At 38.5% G+C, this 18,447-nt stretch overlaps 1 protein-coding gene across 1 annotated transcript in view; it reads left to right on the plus strand.

Moving 5' to 3' along the window:
* NDUFS4 (NADH:ubiquinone oxidoreductase subunit S4) overlaps positions 1-18,447 on the plus strand; it is a 69,455-nt gene that overhangs the window by 18,515 nt on the left and 32,493 nt on the right. Inside the window, exon 2 of the mRNA XM_067545613.1 lies at positions 9,457-9,535. Coding sequence (XP_067401714.1) covers positions 9,457-9,535 — 79 coding nt within the window. The remainder of the gene's footprint in view (positions 1-9,456; positions 9,536-18,447) is intronic.

The raw sequence follows: 18,447 nt of genomic DNA on the forward strand, positions 1-18,447 counted from the left end.
AGAGTTGGTCTCAGATTGCTTCATTTTTACTGTGTTGAGCCACTCTGAGGAAAGTGCTTATTTCCTTTTTAATAAAGTATTTAGTACTTACAAGGTCATGAGTTCAGTTTCCAAAGACAGGTGATCTTCTATACTAGTTGGCTTTGATCTATGATATTTGGTAATTAGTAGCCAAAGGTCAAACAGTGTTAATTTTTTTTAGGCACATTCCAGATGATATACCTGTATACCTAAAATGCAGTCTTCTCTAGCAGAAAAGTAAACCCAGTTGTCCATTTAATGGGGATATTTATTTACATTATACATTAACTCTTCAGCATAACTGTTTATACATGCTCACTTTTTAATGTTTTCATTTTCATGGTTTGGATTTGTTATTTTTGCCATTTTAAAGTAACAATTTCTGAAGTTTAGGTTAGACCAAAGTAACTTACCTTTCACCCATTCACAAACATAGCTTTCTGTGTTTATCATTTAACGTTATTTTGCGGGTAGAGGAGAAATTATGATGTGCCAGCATATTCTTTTAAATGGGGAACTTGCTTCTACTCCAAAACCAAAAGTTATTCATGCAGCATGTGCCACAGAATAGTAATGCACAGACTACATATAAGCTGTTTTATAAACAGATGTATTTTTTCTTTTTTCTGTTTTTAGGTCTATAAACTCTATTTTTACTAATTTTATTTATTATACCATAACATCTGTATCCTACATGACAAAATTAACCTAAGTTGTTTTGAATCTACTGAACCATAATGTATTGCTAGTTGTGTATTATATTACTTTTAAAATATAAAATACACCATCCTGGAGCCTTTGAGTTCATGTACAATAAATACCGTTAGTGTGTTACATTGGTTTAATGTATAACTTTGTTTCACATTCACATCCTTTGTTTGCCTTTTTATTATATTATTTCTGCTTTGTATCTTTCTGTGTACAATAGTCTTCCTGTTACATAGCTAATATATGCAAGAAAATTGTTGGATTCCCAAGAGTAACTTTCTGTTCTGTGTATTCCAGGGTTCTGTTTTGAAAAAAAAAATTTTCTTCTAGTACCTACTGTTGTTCAGTATTGGTTTTCTTAAAACTCACTTTACAGATGATCAGAATACATGCTTTTTTTTCCGTGAGTGCCTTCAAAGCCCTACCCTTATATGATGAATGAGACATGGGATTTGATTTCAGACTTTCCTCTGTTTTCCTATTATCACTCAATTTTTCTTATTTGAAACATCAAATTTTCTTCAACATACTTCCAACTGTTGACCAAAAGGCAGTGCTAAAAGATCAGTCAGATGTCTCCCACATGGTGGTTAAGTAGCTATTTTTGTTTTTGCAGCGAGTTCAGTTTTAACTATTTGGTTTAGACTAGAAGAGTATGAATACTCTATATCTAGTCATTCTGTGTACCAGGCCAAGAGCAATGATCTTCTACATGCCAGGCAAGCACAGTAATTTGACCTCTCTTAAACATGGTTTCTTTACATTTTCCTTAAATTTTTTAGATGTCTGTATCAGTCTCCTCAAATGTGTAAGTTTTCAATTTCTGATTTTGGCTGTGTATTTAAATACCCAAAATAAATAGAGTTGTGTTACTATGTGTTGGTTAATGTATAGTCTTAGTTTCACCTAAAATCAGTCATTTTGAATCTTAAAATCTGAATAATAACAAATTCTCAAGACCAGTATTTAGGCCAAATGCCTTGCTTAATTTTCACACACAATTTAGCTAAAATATTTAGAAAATTTAACCTGTTTTTCCATATTTAACAAATCTGGGCTAGAATCTCAGGTCTGGTAAGTCCACTTGGCACTTCTAGACACCATATTTTACGGAAACTATCTAATAAGGGACAAATCTGCAGTATTAAGGACTGGACATCTTGCACCAAACTGTCAGTGAGCAATGACTTTATCCATGTGCGTTTGAGAACACAGTTACAATGCTTGTATATGTAAATATACCTACACATTTGTGCATAAAATGGCACATGTATTATTGCTCACTGACCTTTGGCCTCTTAAAACTTTGTTTAAAATTGATCTTATGCTATGCTGCCAAGAATCCATACAGTGTTTCTGTAGAATACCTGCCCTTTTGATGTCATTTGAAGTGAAAACAGAAGTTCTTGAAAGAATTCTTAGATCTTCTGGAAGAGTTAAACCACTAGAGTTTGCAGCAGGATTATGCCAGACAGATGCTTATGTTGTCACTTCTGCCAATTAAGTTTAGATGGTTCTTTATCTAATCTGTTTTTAAAATGTGGAGATAAAAGATAATGGTCTATAGCAGAGGTTCCCAAACCGTTGTGGTTTAGATCACAAGTATTCCATGGAGAGTGGCTGGTAACGTAGTGCTGGCTGCTTCATGTTTCCAGCTGCTAAATTGCAATATAGAAGGAGCAAAAAAAATTTTTAACTTTTTTTACATAAGCAAATAGGTAGCTGTCACACAAGTTACATGATTGCAGATGTGAGAGAAGTCTGGGAGATGAGGCTATCTAGTCCATCTTTATGAAGAAGGTTTGAGTTCCCTTGCATTTTTGATGTATCTTTCCAGCTGTCTCCTGTAATATTTTTAGTATGGCTTCCACATTTCAAAATTAACTTATTGGGCCAATTATCAATTTGTTTATTTTGTTTAAATATTTTATATTACAGTGATATCTAGAGGCTTCATTCACAGATCAGGGCTCAATTAGACAAGGCACTATACAAACAAGTGGAACAAAAACTGTCCCTGCACCAGGTAGATAAACACAAAATGAGGATGGAATGGGATAATATGAGGCCAACAACGTCATCTTGGATGATGCCACTCAAGAGGAGAAAGGGGGGAGGTAGGTGACTGCTAAAAAGGACACTGCAAGATCAATAGGAGAGGGAAGGAAAACACCATGCAAGGATGAAGCCATAAAAACCCACAGAGGACATGACTTTTAAAGAAGCAGGGACTGGTCAATAGAGTCAGAAGCTACCTAGAGGTCAAAGAGCATGTGGATGAAGTAGAGTAGAGGTTTGGCCAAGAAGTGCATCCAAGAATTGAGTGAGAGCAGTTTCGGTGGATGGAAACTAGAAAGATGGAACTAGAAAAGGAGATCTCCAGGAAGTGTTTTTAGATTGCATGTTTTGTTTGGAAGTGAAGTAGGAAAGGGTGATGGTGTAATAGAGGCAGGCAGAGTCAACACTGTGCTTTGGTCTTTTGTTTTTTGTTTTTGTGAGGGTGGCTGAGATGTGCTTGCATTTTGAGGGGAATGAACCTGAGGATAGTGAAAGGTTGAAGGGAGATGTTTTTGAAGCTGCTGACTCTGAGCACAAGCAGCTCCCTGTGACATCAATTCAGTGAGATTTGTTTGGTGTTTCCGCACCTTTGAAAATCAGACCAAAATTTGTTATGCTAATGGTGAACTTTGAAAAATCAAGTTACTCTCACTCAAATTATCAAATACTTCAGAGTCGCAATCAAAACCAAACCTCACAAGTTATTTTCTCATGAAAGATAAAAATCAAATCTGTCAACAGCATTTATATTTCAAAAAATTGTGAGCCTGATAAATATGCTGGCATTACGTATTTTACTGACACAAGAGACTTCACATGCTTCTACTTCAGTTTCCAGATATCCCTTCTCTCAGATGCTCATTTTCAACCCTGTTTCAAATAGAGAGCTCCCAAGCAGACTCTCTTCTAGCCTGGTAGCAAGCAAGAACAAATTTAAAGAGGTCATCTGATTGAGGAGACATACAGGCTCACGATCATTATGATTGCCAGCCTGTTTGGCTGTAGAGCACATCTTTTAAATCCCTTAGAACAGGGAAGGTAGTTGTGAAAAGAAGCAGAAACTGGCTAGAGCATCAAGCTATTTGACTAGCTCTTCTTGCTCAACAAAAACAGGTGTAATTCCAACATGTCCACCATGAATGATAAACAGCACTAGAGTGGTGACCTGTGCAAACAAACAAGTTTATAACTTCTTCTTGGCATCTGCACAGCAAAAAATCAGCACAGCACAATTGGATGAGTAGTCAAGAAGTGAATTCAGTGGAGTCTTTTTGTCCATCTTTTTGTAAGCAAACCAAAATGACAGAACAAGAGTTTATTCCTGTCCCACTAGGAACCAGAAGGCCATGGCTCTGAATATAATGCTTCAAAATTAGTCAGTAGGCCTATTTTACTCCTTCCGCTCCTGAAGAAAAGTAATGAGTAATTCCAGTAACACCATTTTGGGCTCAGAGTTCATAGTTTTTGGACCTAATGGAATTGCCTTTTCACACTTTTCTCGCTCACTCTGCAAAGAACTACTAAGCCCAGAACTAATATCAGCCAGATTTAAGTAAACATCCAAACCATTTGACAAAGTTAATACAAATAACTGGGTTGTAGGGAATACTCCTCTGCAGTAACTGACACCCTTTCTACTGGTGAGGAATAAATAAACTTGGAATATGCTAAATTTGGCTCAGGGAGGGAAGTGAAGGGAGCTGGCCACCAAAAGCTGATTGGTGGCCTCGGGGCAGCTGCTGCAGATATGAGTGCAGATTGCGGGTCAGATACATGTTTGTTCTAGCGGATGTATCCATGTAGGGCTCTACGCATCCATACAATACATAGATATACACTACTGTATGGCCCTGATGATGTCACATGGTCCTTAGTTTTGTGCTGATTGGGCCACGGGATGAGAACCACTGCCCTAAAGATTCATCAGCCATGTCCACAACAGAGGTAAACAGAACTCATTGAATTTTTTTGGTCATCCTTGTATCCTAGATTTGTAAAGCCAGAAGAAACCACTGTAATCATATAGTCTGACCTCCCATATAACATAAGCTATCAATTTCTCACTGTCCTTTCCCCCTACTAATTCCTGCATCAAATGTCATACCGTGTGGTTGCAATAGAGTATATCTCTTCGAGATTCAGTCTTAATTTAAAGACTTCAAGTAATGGAGAATTCACTACGTTTCTTAATGTGGATTACCCTCACTGATTGATTGAATGATTGATTACCCTTACTGATAAAACCTTTTGCCATAATACAAGTTTGAATTTGTGTAGCTCAGCTTCCGGCCATTCAGTCTCATGTTTTTTCTGCTAGATTAAAAATCCCTGTAGTATCAAAGACCTTCTCTCTGGGTTGGTACCTTTCAGGGAGGGACATGCAGAAGCTTTATTAGCTTGGCCAGTGCCAGCCACTCTTTTTTAATTGAATGCATTGGTGATCTGTCTGTCCTTTTTTTTTCTTTATTCACCTATGCAAAGAAAAAATGACTGGGTGTCTGTAGATTTTTATTTTTATTTTCCAGAGAGAAAAAAAATCCTGAAATTCCAAGAACAAAAACTTCATTTAAAATGAGCTAACATTTAACTACTCATAATTTTCTAAATGCAAACTTAAAAGCAAATAATTTTATTGGCGGTGAACAATCCGGTGAAAATTCATGATCAGATGTCATTTGGCACTAAATTTGTAAGAACTCAGAAAGAGTAAAGACATTGATGTGGAAATTATGAAAAGGTCGTATAAAATGAACACACATTAACAATATCTTGTAAAAGTGGAAGAATTGTAGTGTAAAAGAAACCTGAGAACATTGGATATGCAAATTAAAAGAATAAACATTGGCATCCATTATGCCATTTTTAGAGACACCTTTTAAAGTTAAAACTGCACTTTAAGTCTTGATTATCCACTGATCTCAAGAATAACCGAGTTCTACTAGTGCTTAATGATCAAAATGCTATTTGCATTAAAAGAATTATTGATCTAAGGCAAATCATACCTATTCTAGTATGCATGCCTTATTGTAGTGAATATAAAGTAAAAAGTTATGTTAAAATCAGACTAAAATAGAATAAATACTCAGTTCATGGGTTTTCAGTGGTCTTCCAACTTCCTATATGCCAGCCCAAGCAGTGGGCATGATTTCTTCTAGCAGTTGATGAATGCAAAAATAAACAAACAAAGGACTTGTAATATTTTCACCACATAGGATTGTTTGAACAGGCTCAGTATTTCTGTTTCTGACAGATACAGCTAGTTCGGTTGAACATTTTGCTGCTTTTTCTCTTTAGTGAATCTTTAATCCTATTGAAAATACGTTTTGTTGCAAAGTTATTTTTCTTTTGCTTCTCGAGTGCTTTGTGGGCAGCACTCTATTGGCCACAAAATTGTTCACCAACTCCTATATGGTTTCTTTTTGACCTAATAGATAGGAGCATTTGAACAGAAGAGCAATTGCTGAAAACTCTCCTCTAGTATCTTTCAAAAGGAACAGAACAACTTCAGCAACTTCAGTAACTAATCTACATCTGCAGTGTCCACAGGCGTATCATCTACATTTCATGGTCATTTGACATAAAAAATGGCTGATGCATCTAAAAAATTGCCATGGATGTATAATCTTCGTCACCATAAGATGATCCTCAACCAAGAAAACCATTGCCTTCTGTGTACTATGCCACATTTGAAGACCAAACTCAGTGGGATCAGAGATTGGAGGACAAAAGACAATGCTGGAGTGGCTTTGCTAAACTATTTTAAATTTCTCCCAGTACGGAATTTTCAAGACATAGTGAAATTGAACTATTGTCAACGTCAAAATTGTTTCTTGAGCAAGGGTCAGACAGCCTTTTAAGCAGAGCTGATAGCTTGCTCTTCTGCAGGGAGTCGTAAAATATCTATTCCAGTGATAGTTTCATTATCTCGCCAGTATCCTTCACCAGCCAAGAGGGACATGAATCTGACTTGCATGTCATAGTCTGCACATCCCTAGCACTCCAAGAACCTCAGTGAGCAGCACTGTCTGACATGCCTCACCCCTTTCAGGCACATCTTTCCTTCCACACAGACAGAGCAGTCTGATCCATGTGAACTTATTGTCAGAATAACTTGAAAATTACTTAACTTTCTGCCTGTAAACAATTCTGATTACTCTTGCGGGTTCATCCTCCTGGACTGTTCTGCTGATTGATACTTTGCAAGTACTATTGTTTAGGAAGATATCCATATAAGCTCTTTAGTTTCAATTACTCCTATTTGGAACAAGACTTCTGCCACCAGTGCTCCACCCATATTTCCTTCTGCTTCATCTGAAAACTATGCTGATGTGTAAGATGGAATCAGGGAATGTTGTGTTCATAGGTAAAGGCTGAAATATCATTATAAGGTTCCAGTAGGCTGCAGCTTTTACTAGTCTATTAATTTCCTTTGCACCCTGTGAAACCCAGTGGGGTATAATTTATTGTATTGCAGTAGGGTCTAGGAGTCCCTGTCATAGATCAGAACCTCATTTGGTTAGGCACTGTACAGGTTCATTACATTAAGCCTGCAAAGGTAGACCATCAAGAAAGCTTGACAGAAGTTTGTGCTTCAGCCAACCAAACAGAGATTGGCCATTATCAATCTTCAAAGGCATATCCCCCTTATTTCACCCCTCCAATATCAGTCCCCAAAACAAGATCGAGTTCAACCACCCGCTAGATTTGAGCCAGAAGCTACCTGAGACAGACACGCAGTTGTCATGATAGCCAAGAGATCTTCAGCTAATGAAGAAGCTTATTTATGCTGAAGTTGCCCAGAACAATTGGTCTCTGTTATTCCAGTGCTGCCACAGAGGAAAGCTCTCATTTCAGGCAAGAATGGATGAGTTCATGTGGTCAAGTGGGATGATGCAAGAATGTTTGTGCTTAAGAAGGCTGCATTATCATGAAAAAGTAAAAATAATAAGAGAATTTGTTTTGTAATTGATGGCAAACTGTTTTTTGGCAAATCAAATTTAATATGGTTAAATATGAACTGCATTAAATAACATGGACCTATGGGAATACACAAATGCAGTAGAATTGAATTGAGCTTGAAATAATGGTAACATAACCTCTTGGAATGTTGTTGTTTTCCTGGATAAATGGAGTTGGATTCTACTAATTCCAATTATAACTTTGCATAAAATTGTTGTGGTTTGACCTGTGGGCTGTTGTCTCAAACTCTTGCAAATATGTACAGTTTTTAATAGCTGGAACTTTGTCAGCATTGTTAAAATAACTTTTTCAGTCACCTAAAATGTCAATTGGACTGTTTCCTCTAAAATGGGGAAATTAATTCAGTTGAGGTTGTAAAATGCAGAAAAACTGGTTTATTGCTACATTTTGGGAGTAGGTGAATTTATAATAGCCCTTAGGACTCTACCTTCAAAGCATTGTACATCATCAGACATGCTTTTCAAATTTATGTTCTTGAATGCTTGTATACAAACTCACAGGTCTTAAACTACATTTCATATTGTAGCCTACTAAACAAATGTACATGGTTGTTGGCTTCTATTTTTGTCTTAGATAGTAGTTCAATTTTTTTTCTGAACATATTGTCATTCTGTTCCTGAAAAGGTTGGATTTCAGAATGTACTCATCGCATGGTTGGCTTTCAAAAATTGTGTAATGTAGTGTTAAAAGATATGCCAATAAATCACCAGCAAGTCAGCCATGGCACCTCATAAACAAAAATCTCAAAGTTCATTTTCATGATGAAGTCTCTGTAGCTTTCTGAATTATGTAACCCCTGAAGGACGGTCAAAAACTACAGTAGCCTGGTCCACTTTTTTGTACTTCTCTATTTTTGCACTTTAATACATCATTTGTTTAAAGCAACCTGAATAAAACCTGTGAAGCACACTATTAGTTAGTGGAGAACTGCTCTTTCTCTTGCTGTTATATTGTTTTGCCAAAGGACCATCTTCTTTTGTAGAGCCCAATCCTGCTTGCAATGACTTAATGACAATTAATGGCAAAACTATCACCACTTACATTGGAACAAGATTGGCTTCATAGTTCTTCCCCTATTTAATGTTATAGGTTTTATTAACTATGCTACAAACTTAACAAAAATGTTTGGAAGTTACTAAACAGATCAACAGTTGATGTAGAAATGAATCAAAATAATAATGAGCTGTACCTAGTCATAAAGATAGAATTTGTATCTAAATTGTCAGTTCAGAAGAGTGAGTTTGTTTAATATCCTATTATTAAACTGAACAACTGTAGCTTACACCATTGGGATAGAATTTTAAGATTGTTTTCCTCTGATGCCATCATTTAGGGATCAGAGTTCCTGAACACTTGAAGCAGCTTTGTATTTTTGTCTGTTCGTGACAAACCAGCTACTGTACCTTCATATAGAGCAGTACAGTCCTTGCCACTGGCAGTCTGTCTGTGACAGAGAGCCTGTAGGCTGACATAAAGTGCAGCCTGTTGTGAACTGCTAAGTGGGAGTCTGCCAAAAACTCAGCAGACAGAACTAATTGGGGAGAAAAAGGATTTTTGTACCCTCATCTCTCCCTCTTCCATTTTTTTTACAAGATGGATATTGTTAAAGTAACTTGTTTATGTAAGATTTGTCTGCCTCTATTTTCTCATTGCATGAATCATTTTTTAACTTCAAGTCTTGCACTGCAGGTCACTGAGCACTTCCACATGGCGGCTGGCACAGGACCAAGCTCAAGACACGCAACTCATCATAGTTGATGAAAAATTGGTAAGGGTTTTCTACTGCACACTGCTATGATACTGCCTTCAGGGTTATTTCTGCACAATAGGCATTCAGTATGGTATTCCATGCTCTTGTAGGAAAGCCATATAAATATAAACTACAAAGCAAAAATCCCTCATACATTTTAAAGTGAGAGCATTAGTAAACCATAAGGAAATCTGTATGTGAAAGAAATAGGTAATTAGTTTCATATTTTTATATTGTTTAATATTTCTTTCTTGGTGTTGATTATTTTGTGATCAAGAAGTAGTAGGAATTCTATTTTTATAATGAAAGTGCTATTTTTGAAATCTAGAAATTGCCTTTTTAGTGAAATCATACAATTTGCCACTGCTTCCTGAAATTAACTGTACTGGGTACTACAGTGCTGAAGAAATAATGTCTAAAGAGCTATGCAAAGTGAGTGTTACTTTGTACCTATACTCATCTTTTGAATATGCATGAGGGTTAGATTACAACTAGGAACAAATGCGTAGCATTCTTCTCCTAATCAGTAGCAGATTATAATTTTGGCAACCTTCACTTATAAATTTTGCAATGTGTGGTCCGTTACTTTAGATGCAACCTGATACTTATGCTTACATTATAAAATAGCATAAATTTTGTAAGACTTCCAGGACTTCTGGTGGGAATGTGTCATAGCAAAAGCATGTTTTTCATTGGCTTTCTTACCATTTTTGAATCTTAATTTAAAAAAAAAAAAATCATTTTGTATTTATCTTCAGAAGTACCAAAAGCATCTTAACTTCTTGGGAGTAAAAGGAAATACTTTGAATTCTTCTATAATCTAAATTGAACATTTGTAATAGTAACTGAAGTGTTGAGACATTTTAAGTTTTTGAACTGGCTTGTTAAAATTAATTCAAATAGCTTAACATCTTTCAAAAACTTTATTTCCCATAGTTTCCATAATATAAATATGGTCATTCTTTCCTTATCTATGTCAACAGGTACCTGTTCAGATTCTCTGTAAATATAGTACAGTACCTTCAGTCATTTTATCTGAATGTCCTTTTAAAAAAAAACAAAAAAAAACAACATAGTTCTAGTTTATAAACTTTAGTGTTAAGATTTTTTTTCTCTATTTTGACAGATGTGGTTATTCAGTTAGACTAATTGTGTAATTTCTGGTGCAGCATTTGCCATTTTATATATAGAAACTTACATATAATAGTTCAGTTCTTCTTTGAGTGGTGTCCCTATAGGTGCCCCATTGTAGGTGTGTTTGCATCCCTGCTGCTGATTGGAGAACTTTGGTAGCAGTGTTTGTTGAACCTACCCATGCATTGTCTCTCCTTGTGCTGAGCCTCAAGGCTAGCCAGTGTGTGCAGGCTAAACAGCCTCAGTTCCTTCTCAACTGCCCCTGGCTAGAGATGGAGTCTTTAGCTGTCCGTTGAAGGATCGTTAACTCTTTTTCATTTGTTAATCTGTAGCTTTAGCTTTCTTCTGACTCTCTCTTTATTTGGGTGCCTTAAAAGAAATCAAATAAAAAAGGAAGAAAAGACTGTTCTTATGTCAACCCCATGGACAAGGATATGCCCATCTAGCCAGGCTTTAAGAAGCGCCTCATTTGCAGTGAGGCGATCCCGGTCGCAGACAAGCACCACCAGTGCATTCACTGCGTTGGTGAGGGCCACATCCAACAAAAGTGTTCCCTCTGCCAGCAGTTCCAACCAAGATCTTGGAAGGATCGAGAGCTCCGCCAGAAAATCATCTTCATGGAGGTGGCTCTCTGACCCCAGTCCTTTGGTGACCGTGAGTCTTCCCCTCAAGCTTTGACATCGAAGGACATTAGGTCGAAGAAACGGTCCAGGAACTCCTCTCATAAGTCGAAAAAGAGAGCAGGAAGTCCCCTAAGCAAGTCTAGGGATAACTGAAAGCAATTGCCAACACACTTGGTACCCTCAGCACTGCTGGCACGGATATCATCCGGTACCCACACCTCATGGTGACTGTTGCTGTTTAGTACCATTGATAGGCCCATGGACCCTTGGTGCACAGGCACCAAATCTTCAGTACAGAGAGAGAAGGGCAAATGCCTTAAGATGCTCCCAGTACTCTAGCTGATGTCTGATGTCGCTGACGGTACTGACTATCTAGCACCAGAGAGATAGTTACGGGAGCGGTCTCCATCCTCCCCAGCATTGCCACCGATTCCAAGGTGCTCAACATTGGCTGAATTCCATCAGGCCAGGGACCTGGCTATGCTGGAAGCACCTGACTCTCCACCCCTTGGTACTGAGATCACGGCACTAAGCCAAGGCCGACCAAGTGGTATTTTCCCCACAATCATGCCATGCCCCTCTGTTGTCAAGTGAAGGATTAGACAGTGAGCGAGAAGGAGTTTCTCAGTACTCTTCCCAAGCTCCATATGAGACCCAATATTAACAAGGTCAAGGAATGTACCATTTCAGATGGTACCGCCACCATCTTGGTACGGCCACCCATAGGCACCTCCACCAAGCCCTATGCCATCTCAGTGGCCCTACTGGGACCTCTCAGCGGCACACCGACAGCCTTCCTCAGGGGCACTGAGCATCACCCAGGAACCTTCCAGGCATGCTCCCTTGACCACAGCATCGCAGGCCTCAGAACCTCGAAGTGGTCAGGAGATAGATGCAGAATAGGAAGTAACACCCAAGGCCATGTCCTCTCGTCGTCAGATGAAGCATGGTGGATGGCTTCTGCTTGTTCCAAGACCTGGCGAAAAGAGTGGCTGACACCCTCTGCATGCCATTGGAGGAGATTAAAGATACACACCACCAGCTCATCGATATCTCTGTCTCATTTGCCTCCAAAATCGCCCACCCAATTAACGAGGCCATCCTAGACTTAGCTAAGACGGTGTCGCAAACCCCCACTTTAGTGGCCTCGACATGCAAGTGGGTGGACAAAAAATATTATGTCTATGCAAAGGAATCAGAGTTCCTGTTCACCCACCCGCCACCCAATTCCATCATAGTGGACAGTGTGAATTCTCATGGGTGACACCACCACTCTCGGACAACACCCTATGACAGAGAGTGGAAGCGCCTTGATCTCTTTGGTAGGAAGGCTTATTCCTTGGCCAACTTAGTTTCGAATTGCCGACTACTAGGCATGTACGGCAAAGAATGACTACACAAATTTTAATAAACTACATGACTTCATTGATAAACTGCCAGAGTTCCTGTACCCTTATCTGATGCAGCTCACAATGTGCGCACCGATCCCCCTTGCAGCCACTCTATGCCTTCTCTCTCAGGACAAGGGGCATACTATACATTCCAACTTGGGGTTGCTCCATCTCAAAGCATGGCTCCTGCATGGTTCCAGCATCTAGAAAGCTCATGCTCAAAGGAAGTGCAAGAGGTTCTACTACACAGTAGAAAGTCCTTCACACAATGCACTTTGCATTTGTCCTTATTGAATTTCATCCTATTTATTTCAGAAATTTCTACAGTTTGTCAAGATCATTTTGAATTCTAATCCTGTCCTTCAAAGCGCTTGCAATACCTCCTGGCTTGGTATTGCCTACAAATTTTATAAGTGTACTCTCTACGCCATTATCCAAATCATTTATGGAAAATATTGAATAAAACCAGACCCAGGACCTACGGGATCCCACTCAATATGCCCTTCCAACTTGACTGTGAACCACTGTTAACTAAGTATGGTTTTCCAACTAGTTGTACATTCACCTTATAGTAGGTTCATCTAAGCTGTATTTCTCTTGTTGGCTTATGAGAAGGTCATGTGAGAAGCCTTACTAAATTTGAGATATATTGCATCTACCACTTTTTGCTATCCACATGGCTTGTTACCCTGTCATAGAAGGATATAAGGTTACTTTAATGTGTTTTGTTCTTGGCAAGCCTTTGTTGACTGTGACTTATCACAAGGTGCTTGCAAATTCATTGCTTATTTGCCCAGTTATCTTTCTGGGTACCATAGTTAAGGTGACTGGTCTGTAATTCCTTGTCCTTGTTCCCCTTATTATAGATAGGTATGTTTATGTGTGTTCATCTTTTTTAATATTTGACTTTATTTTATACAGAAGTTTTTAACTCTGCTGTAGGATTGATGTTAAATCGTAACTGCCGAACGGCTGTAGTTTTCACTGATTATTACATATTGTGACTAACTTCCACCATATACTTCTGCTGCTTTCCACAGGTTTTCTGACTTATGTATGTAGGCACATCAGCCAGAATTTGAGCCGCAAGATATAAAAGTATATGAAGTGTTTATAGAATCTAATAGGACTGTACAAATGAATAAAACAAGAATTGGGAGTTCAGGGAGAAATGTAATAGTGAGCCACTCTTGCCCCTGCCTCAGATATACTTGTCATGGTAAATAGAAAAATAGGTTCTTATGAGAATAACTGTGAAGAGCACATGTGCAGACTAAACAATAATTTTCTTGCCTTCTCTACAACAGAAAAAGGAGAGAGGCACTTTAAATGCAAGAGATTAAAATGCATCAACTACATAAGCCCCCTTCAAGAAGTGATGCTCAAATACCCGTCACAACTATCGCTTTCACTTACTATGTAGTCCAGATGTTACATTATCTCCAGTGAATGGCCAAAATAAAACAAATAAAAATATATATAATATATATATATATATATATATATAATATATATATATAAAAGAAACAAGGCTAAACAAAATCATGGGTGTTGCATCATGTCCTGAGTAAGTGGTCAAAATCAGGCTCTAGTGGTTTGCCAACAGGATTGAATTCCAAAGGCCTGGAATTTTACCCAATAAGCTTACAGAAAGGGCGTTCCATCTGTTCTCAACTGCCAGGATAAATGGCAGTGTGAGAGAGGTTCTTAGACCCTGTCTATATTAGGAAATTGGGCTGCTACTGACAAGGGCTTTCAGCAATGGATCTCCCTCCAGCCATGCTTAAAACAATGTAATTGCTAATGTAGATTGGACAAAATAGTCTGAGCATCATTGCAGAAAGCATTATTAGCATTGCATAAACTCAAAAATTCCACAGTAGTAGTTTTACACTGTTCATTTGAACCGTTGTAACCTACAAGTACAGTGTGTCCACACTACCCATCTTGGCTATTGTAAGCCTGTTTAGCGTGTCCACCCCAAGCAGGCCATCCATTTGGTATATCATTGCACTGTGGATACTTATTGCATAGTTTCCAGCAAAGTATAGTTCTGTGGAAGTAGCTGTCCACAGTTGAAAAGGTGCTGTACCAAAATCTTCAAAAAGTATAACCCAATAAATTAGCTTTTTCAATGGGTAAGTCTGACATCAGTATTGCATAAAATATTTTTAAACAAGAAAATCCATAATATTGCATAATTTATCTGAGTGGCTCTCAATCTTTTCAAACTACTGTACCCCTTTCAGGAGTCTGATTTGTCTGAGTACCCTCAAGTATCACTTCACTTAAACTACTTTCTTACAAAATCAGACATAAAAGTATAAAAGTGCCACAGCACACTATTATTGAAAAATTGCTTACTTTCTCTCTTTACCATAGAATTATAAACTAAATCAATTAGAATAAAGATATTGTACTTACACTGCAGTGTATAGTATACACAGCAGTATAAAGAAGTCATTGTATGAAATTTGAGTTTGTGCTGGCTTTGCTAGTGCTTTTTATGTAGCCTATTGTAAAACTAGGCAAATATCTAAATGAGCTGATGTACCCCCTGCAAGACCTCTGGGTACCCCCACTGGTTGAGAACCATTGCTTTATACCTTTTAAAGCAGAAAACTCATAACAGTACATAAGTTACAATAGTGCTCAAAACAAGTAAAAATACAGGAGACATGGCAAGAGTGATCATTTTAGGTCTCTGCTAGATGGATCAACTGTAAAGCTACAGCTGCTACACACATGCTTTCTGTCTGTGTTAGCACTGTGATGGAGCAGAGACCGGCTGCAGGATACCGCAGTGCAGAGCCTTGCTTACAAGTGCAGTTGTGCTGTTCATAGACTCTAAGGTCAGAAGGAACCAATATGATCATCTAGTCTGACCTCCTTGCACAATGCAGGCCACAGAACCTCACCCACCCACTCCTGTAATAGACCCCTAACCTATGACTGAGTTATTAAAGTCCTCAAATCATGGTTTAAAGACTTTAAGGTACAGAGAATCCACTAGCAAGTGAGCCATGCCCCATGTGACAAAGGAAGGTGAAAAACCCTCAGAGCCTTTGTCAATCTGCCTTGTGGGAAAATTCCTTCCTGACCCCAGATATGGCAATCAGTTAAACCCTGAGCATGTGGGCAAGACTCACCAGCCAGCCACCCAAGAAAGAATTCTCTGTAATAACTCAGAACCCACCCTGTCTAACATCCCTTCACAGACCACTGGCATATCAACCACCAGTAGTCAAAGATCAGTCAATTGCCAAACTAGGCTGTCCCATCATACCATTCCCTCTTACATTTATCAAGCTCAGTGATGAAGCCAAGTAGGTTTTTTGCCCCCCACTGCTCCCCTTGGAAGGCTATTCCAGAACTTCACCCCCCTGATGATTAGAAACCTGAATCTAATTTCAAGTTCAAACATCGTGGTGGTCAGTTTATATCCATTAGTTCTAGTGTCCGCATTGGCGTTGACCTTAAATAATTCCTCTTTCTCCCTGGTATTTATCCCTTTTATGTATTTACAGAGAGCAATCGTATCTCCCCTCAACCTTCTTTTGGTTGGGCTAAACAAGCCAAGCTCTGAGTCTGTTCTCATAAGGCAGGTTTTCCATTCCACGGATCATCCTAGTAGCTCTTCTCTGCACTGGTTCCAGTTTGAATTCATCTTTCTTAAAGATGGGGGACCAGAAATGCACAGTGTTCCAGATGAGGTCTCATTAGTGCCTTGTATAATGGTACTAACACCTATTTGTCTCTACTGGAAATACCTTGTCTGATGCATCCAAGGACTGCATTAGCCTTTTTCACGGCCACATCACACTGGCAGCTCATAGTCATCTTCTGATCAACCAATATGCCCAGGTCCTTCTCCTCTGTCACTTCCAACTGATGCGTCCCCCATCTTATAGCAGAAATTCTTATTAGTCCCTAAATGCATGACCTTGCACTTTTCACTATTAAATTTCATTTTTCTTTTACTCCAATTTACAAGGTCTTCCAGATCTTCCTGTATGATATCCTGATCCTTCTTTGTACTGGCAATACCTCCCAACTTTGTGTCATCCGCAAACTTTATTATTACATGCCCACTTTTTGTGCCAAGGTCAGTAATAAAAAGTTTAAATAAGATTGGTCCCAAGACCGATCCCTGAGGAACTCCACTAGTAACCTCCCTCCAGCCTGACAGTTCATCTTTCAGTATGACCCGTTGTAGTCTTCCCTTTAACCAGTTCCTTTCAATTTTCATATTAATCCCCATCTTTTCCAATTTAACTAATAATTCCCCATGTGGAACCTTATCAAATACCTTACTGAAATCCAAATAAATTAGATGCAGTACGTTCCCTTTGTCTAAGAAATCTGTTATCTTAAAGGAGATGAAGTTGGTCTGGCACGATCTACCTTTTGTAAAATCATGTTGTATTTTATCCCAATTACTGTTAACCTCAATGTCCTTAACTACTTGATCTTTCAGAAATTTTTCCAAGACCTTGCACACTATTGAGGTCAAATTATTGAGGCCTGTAGTTACCTGGATCACTTTTTCCCCTTTCTTAAAAATAGGAACTATGTTAGCAATTCTCTAGTCATACAGTAGAACCCCTGAGTTTACAGATTCATTAAAAATCCTTGCTAATGGGCTTGCAATTTTATGTGCTAGTTCCTTTAATATTCTTGGATGTAGATTATCCCCGTCACCCCACCCCTACCCCCCCGATTTAGTCCTATTAAGCTGTTCAAGTTTGGTTTCTACCTCAGATGTGGTAATTTCTACCTCCATATCCTCATTCCCATTAGCCACCCTACCACTATCTCCAAGATCATCATTAGCCTCATTTAAAAACAGATGCAAAGTATTTGTTTAGATTTTTGGCCAGGCCTAGATTATCCTTAACCTCTACCCCATCCTTAGTGTTTAGAGGTTCCATTTCTTTTTTTGTTTTCTTCCTATTTATATGGCTATAGAACCATTTACTATTGGTTTTAATTCCCATTGCAAGGTCTAACTCTACTTGGTTTTTGGCCTTTCTCACTTCTCCCTACATGTTCTGACCTCCAAGAGGTAGCTTTCCTTGCTGATCTCTCCCATCTTCCACTCCTTGTAGGCTTTCTGCTTTCTCTGAATAACCTCTCTAAGATGCTTGCTCATCCAGCTTGGTCTACAAACTCTTGCCTATGAATTTTTCCCCTTCTTTGGGATGCAGGGTTCAGATAGTTCCTGAAACTTTGATTTGAAGTAATTCCAAGCCTCCTCCATTTTTAGATCCATGAGTTCTTCAGTCCAGTCTAATTCCCTTAATTTTTTTAAGTTAGCCCTTTTGAAGTCAAAGACTCTAGTCACAGATCTCTTTTTGTTTATCCTTCCATTTAGTTTGAACTGAATTAACTCAGTTGCTCAAACCAAGGTTGTCCCCTACAACCAGATGTTCTATGAGGTCTTCACTACTCACCAATACCTAATCTAAAATGGCATTCCCTCTTGTTGGGTCAATAACTACTTGGTAAAGGAGTCTGTCAGCTATCACATTCAGGAAAATCTGGGCCCTGTTATTACTACTAGCACTTGTCCTCCAGCCTATATCGGGATGTTAATCTCCCATAATCACACAGTTCCTAGTAGCGTTTACTTCATTAAAAGCCTTAAAGAGGTCTCTATCCATGTCCAGATCAGATCCTGGTGGTCTGTAGCACACCCCAAGCACTATCCCAGGGGAAACTCTAGTAGTTTCCTTCCACAATGTGATTTTTTTTTACCCAGACAGACTGTCTTATCAATTCC

This window comes from Emydura macquarii, unplaced genomic scaffold (genome assembly GCF_026122565.2).
Source record: "Emydura macquarii macquarii isolate MOO-44397 ecotype Brisbane River unplaced genomic scaffold, CSIRO-AGI_Emac_v2 contig_1045, whole genome shotgun sequence".
NCBI lineage: Eukaryota > Metazoa > Chordata > Testudines > Chelidae > Emydura > Emydura macquarii.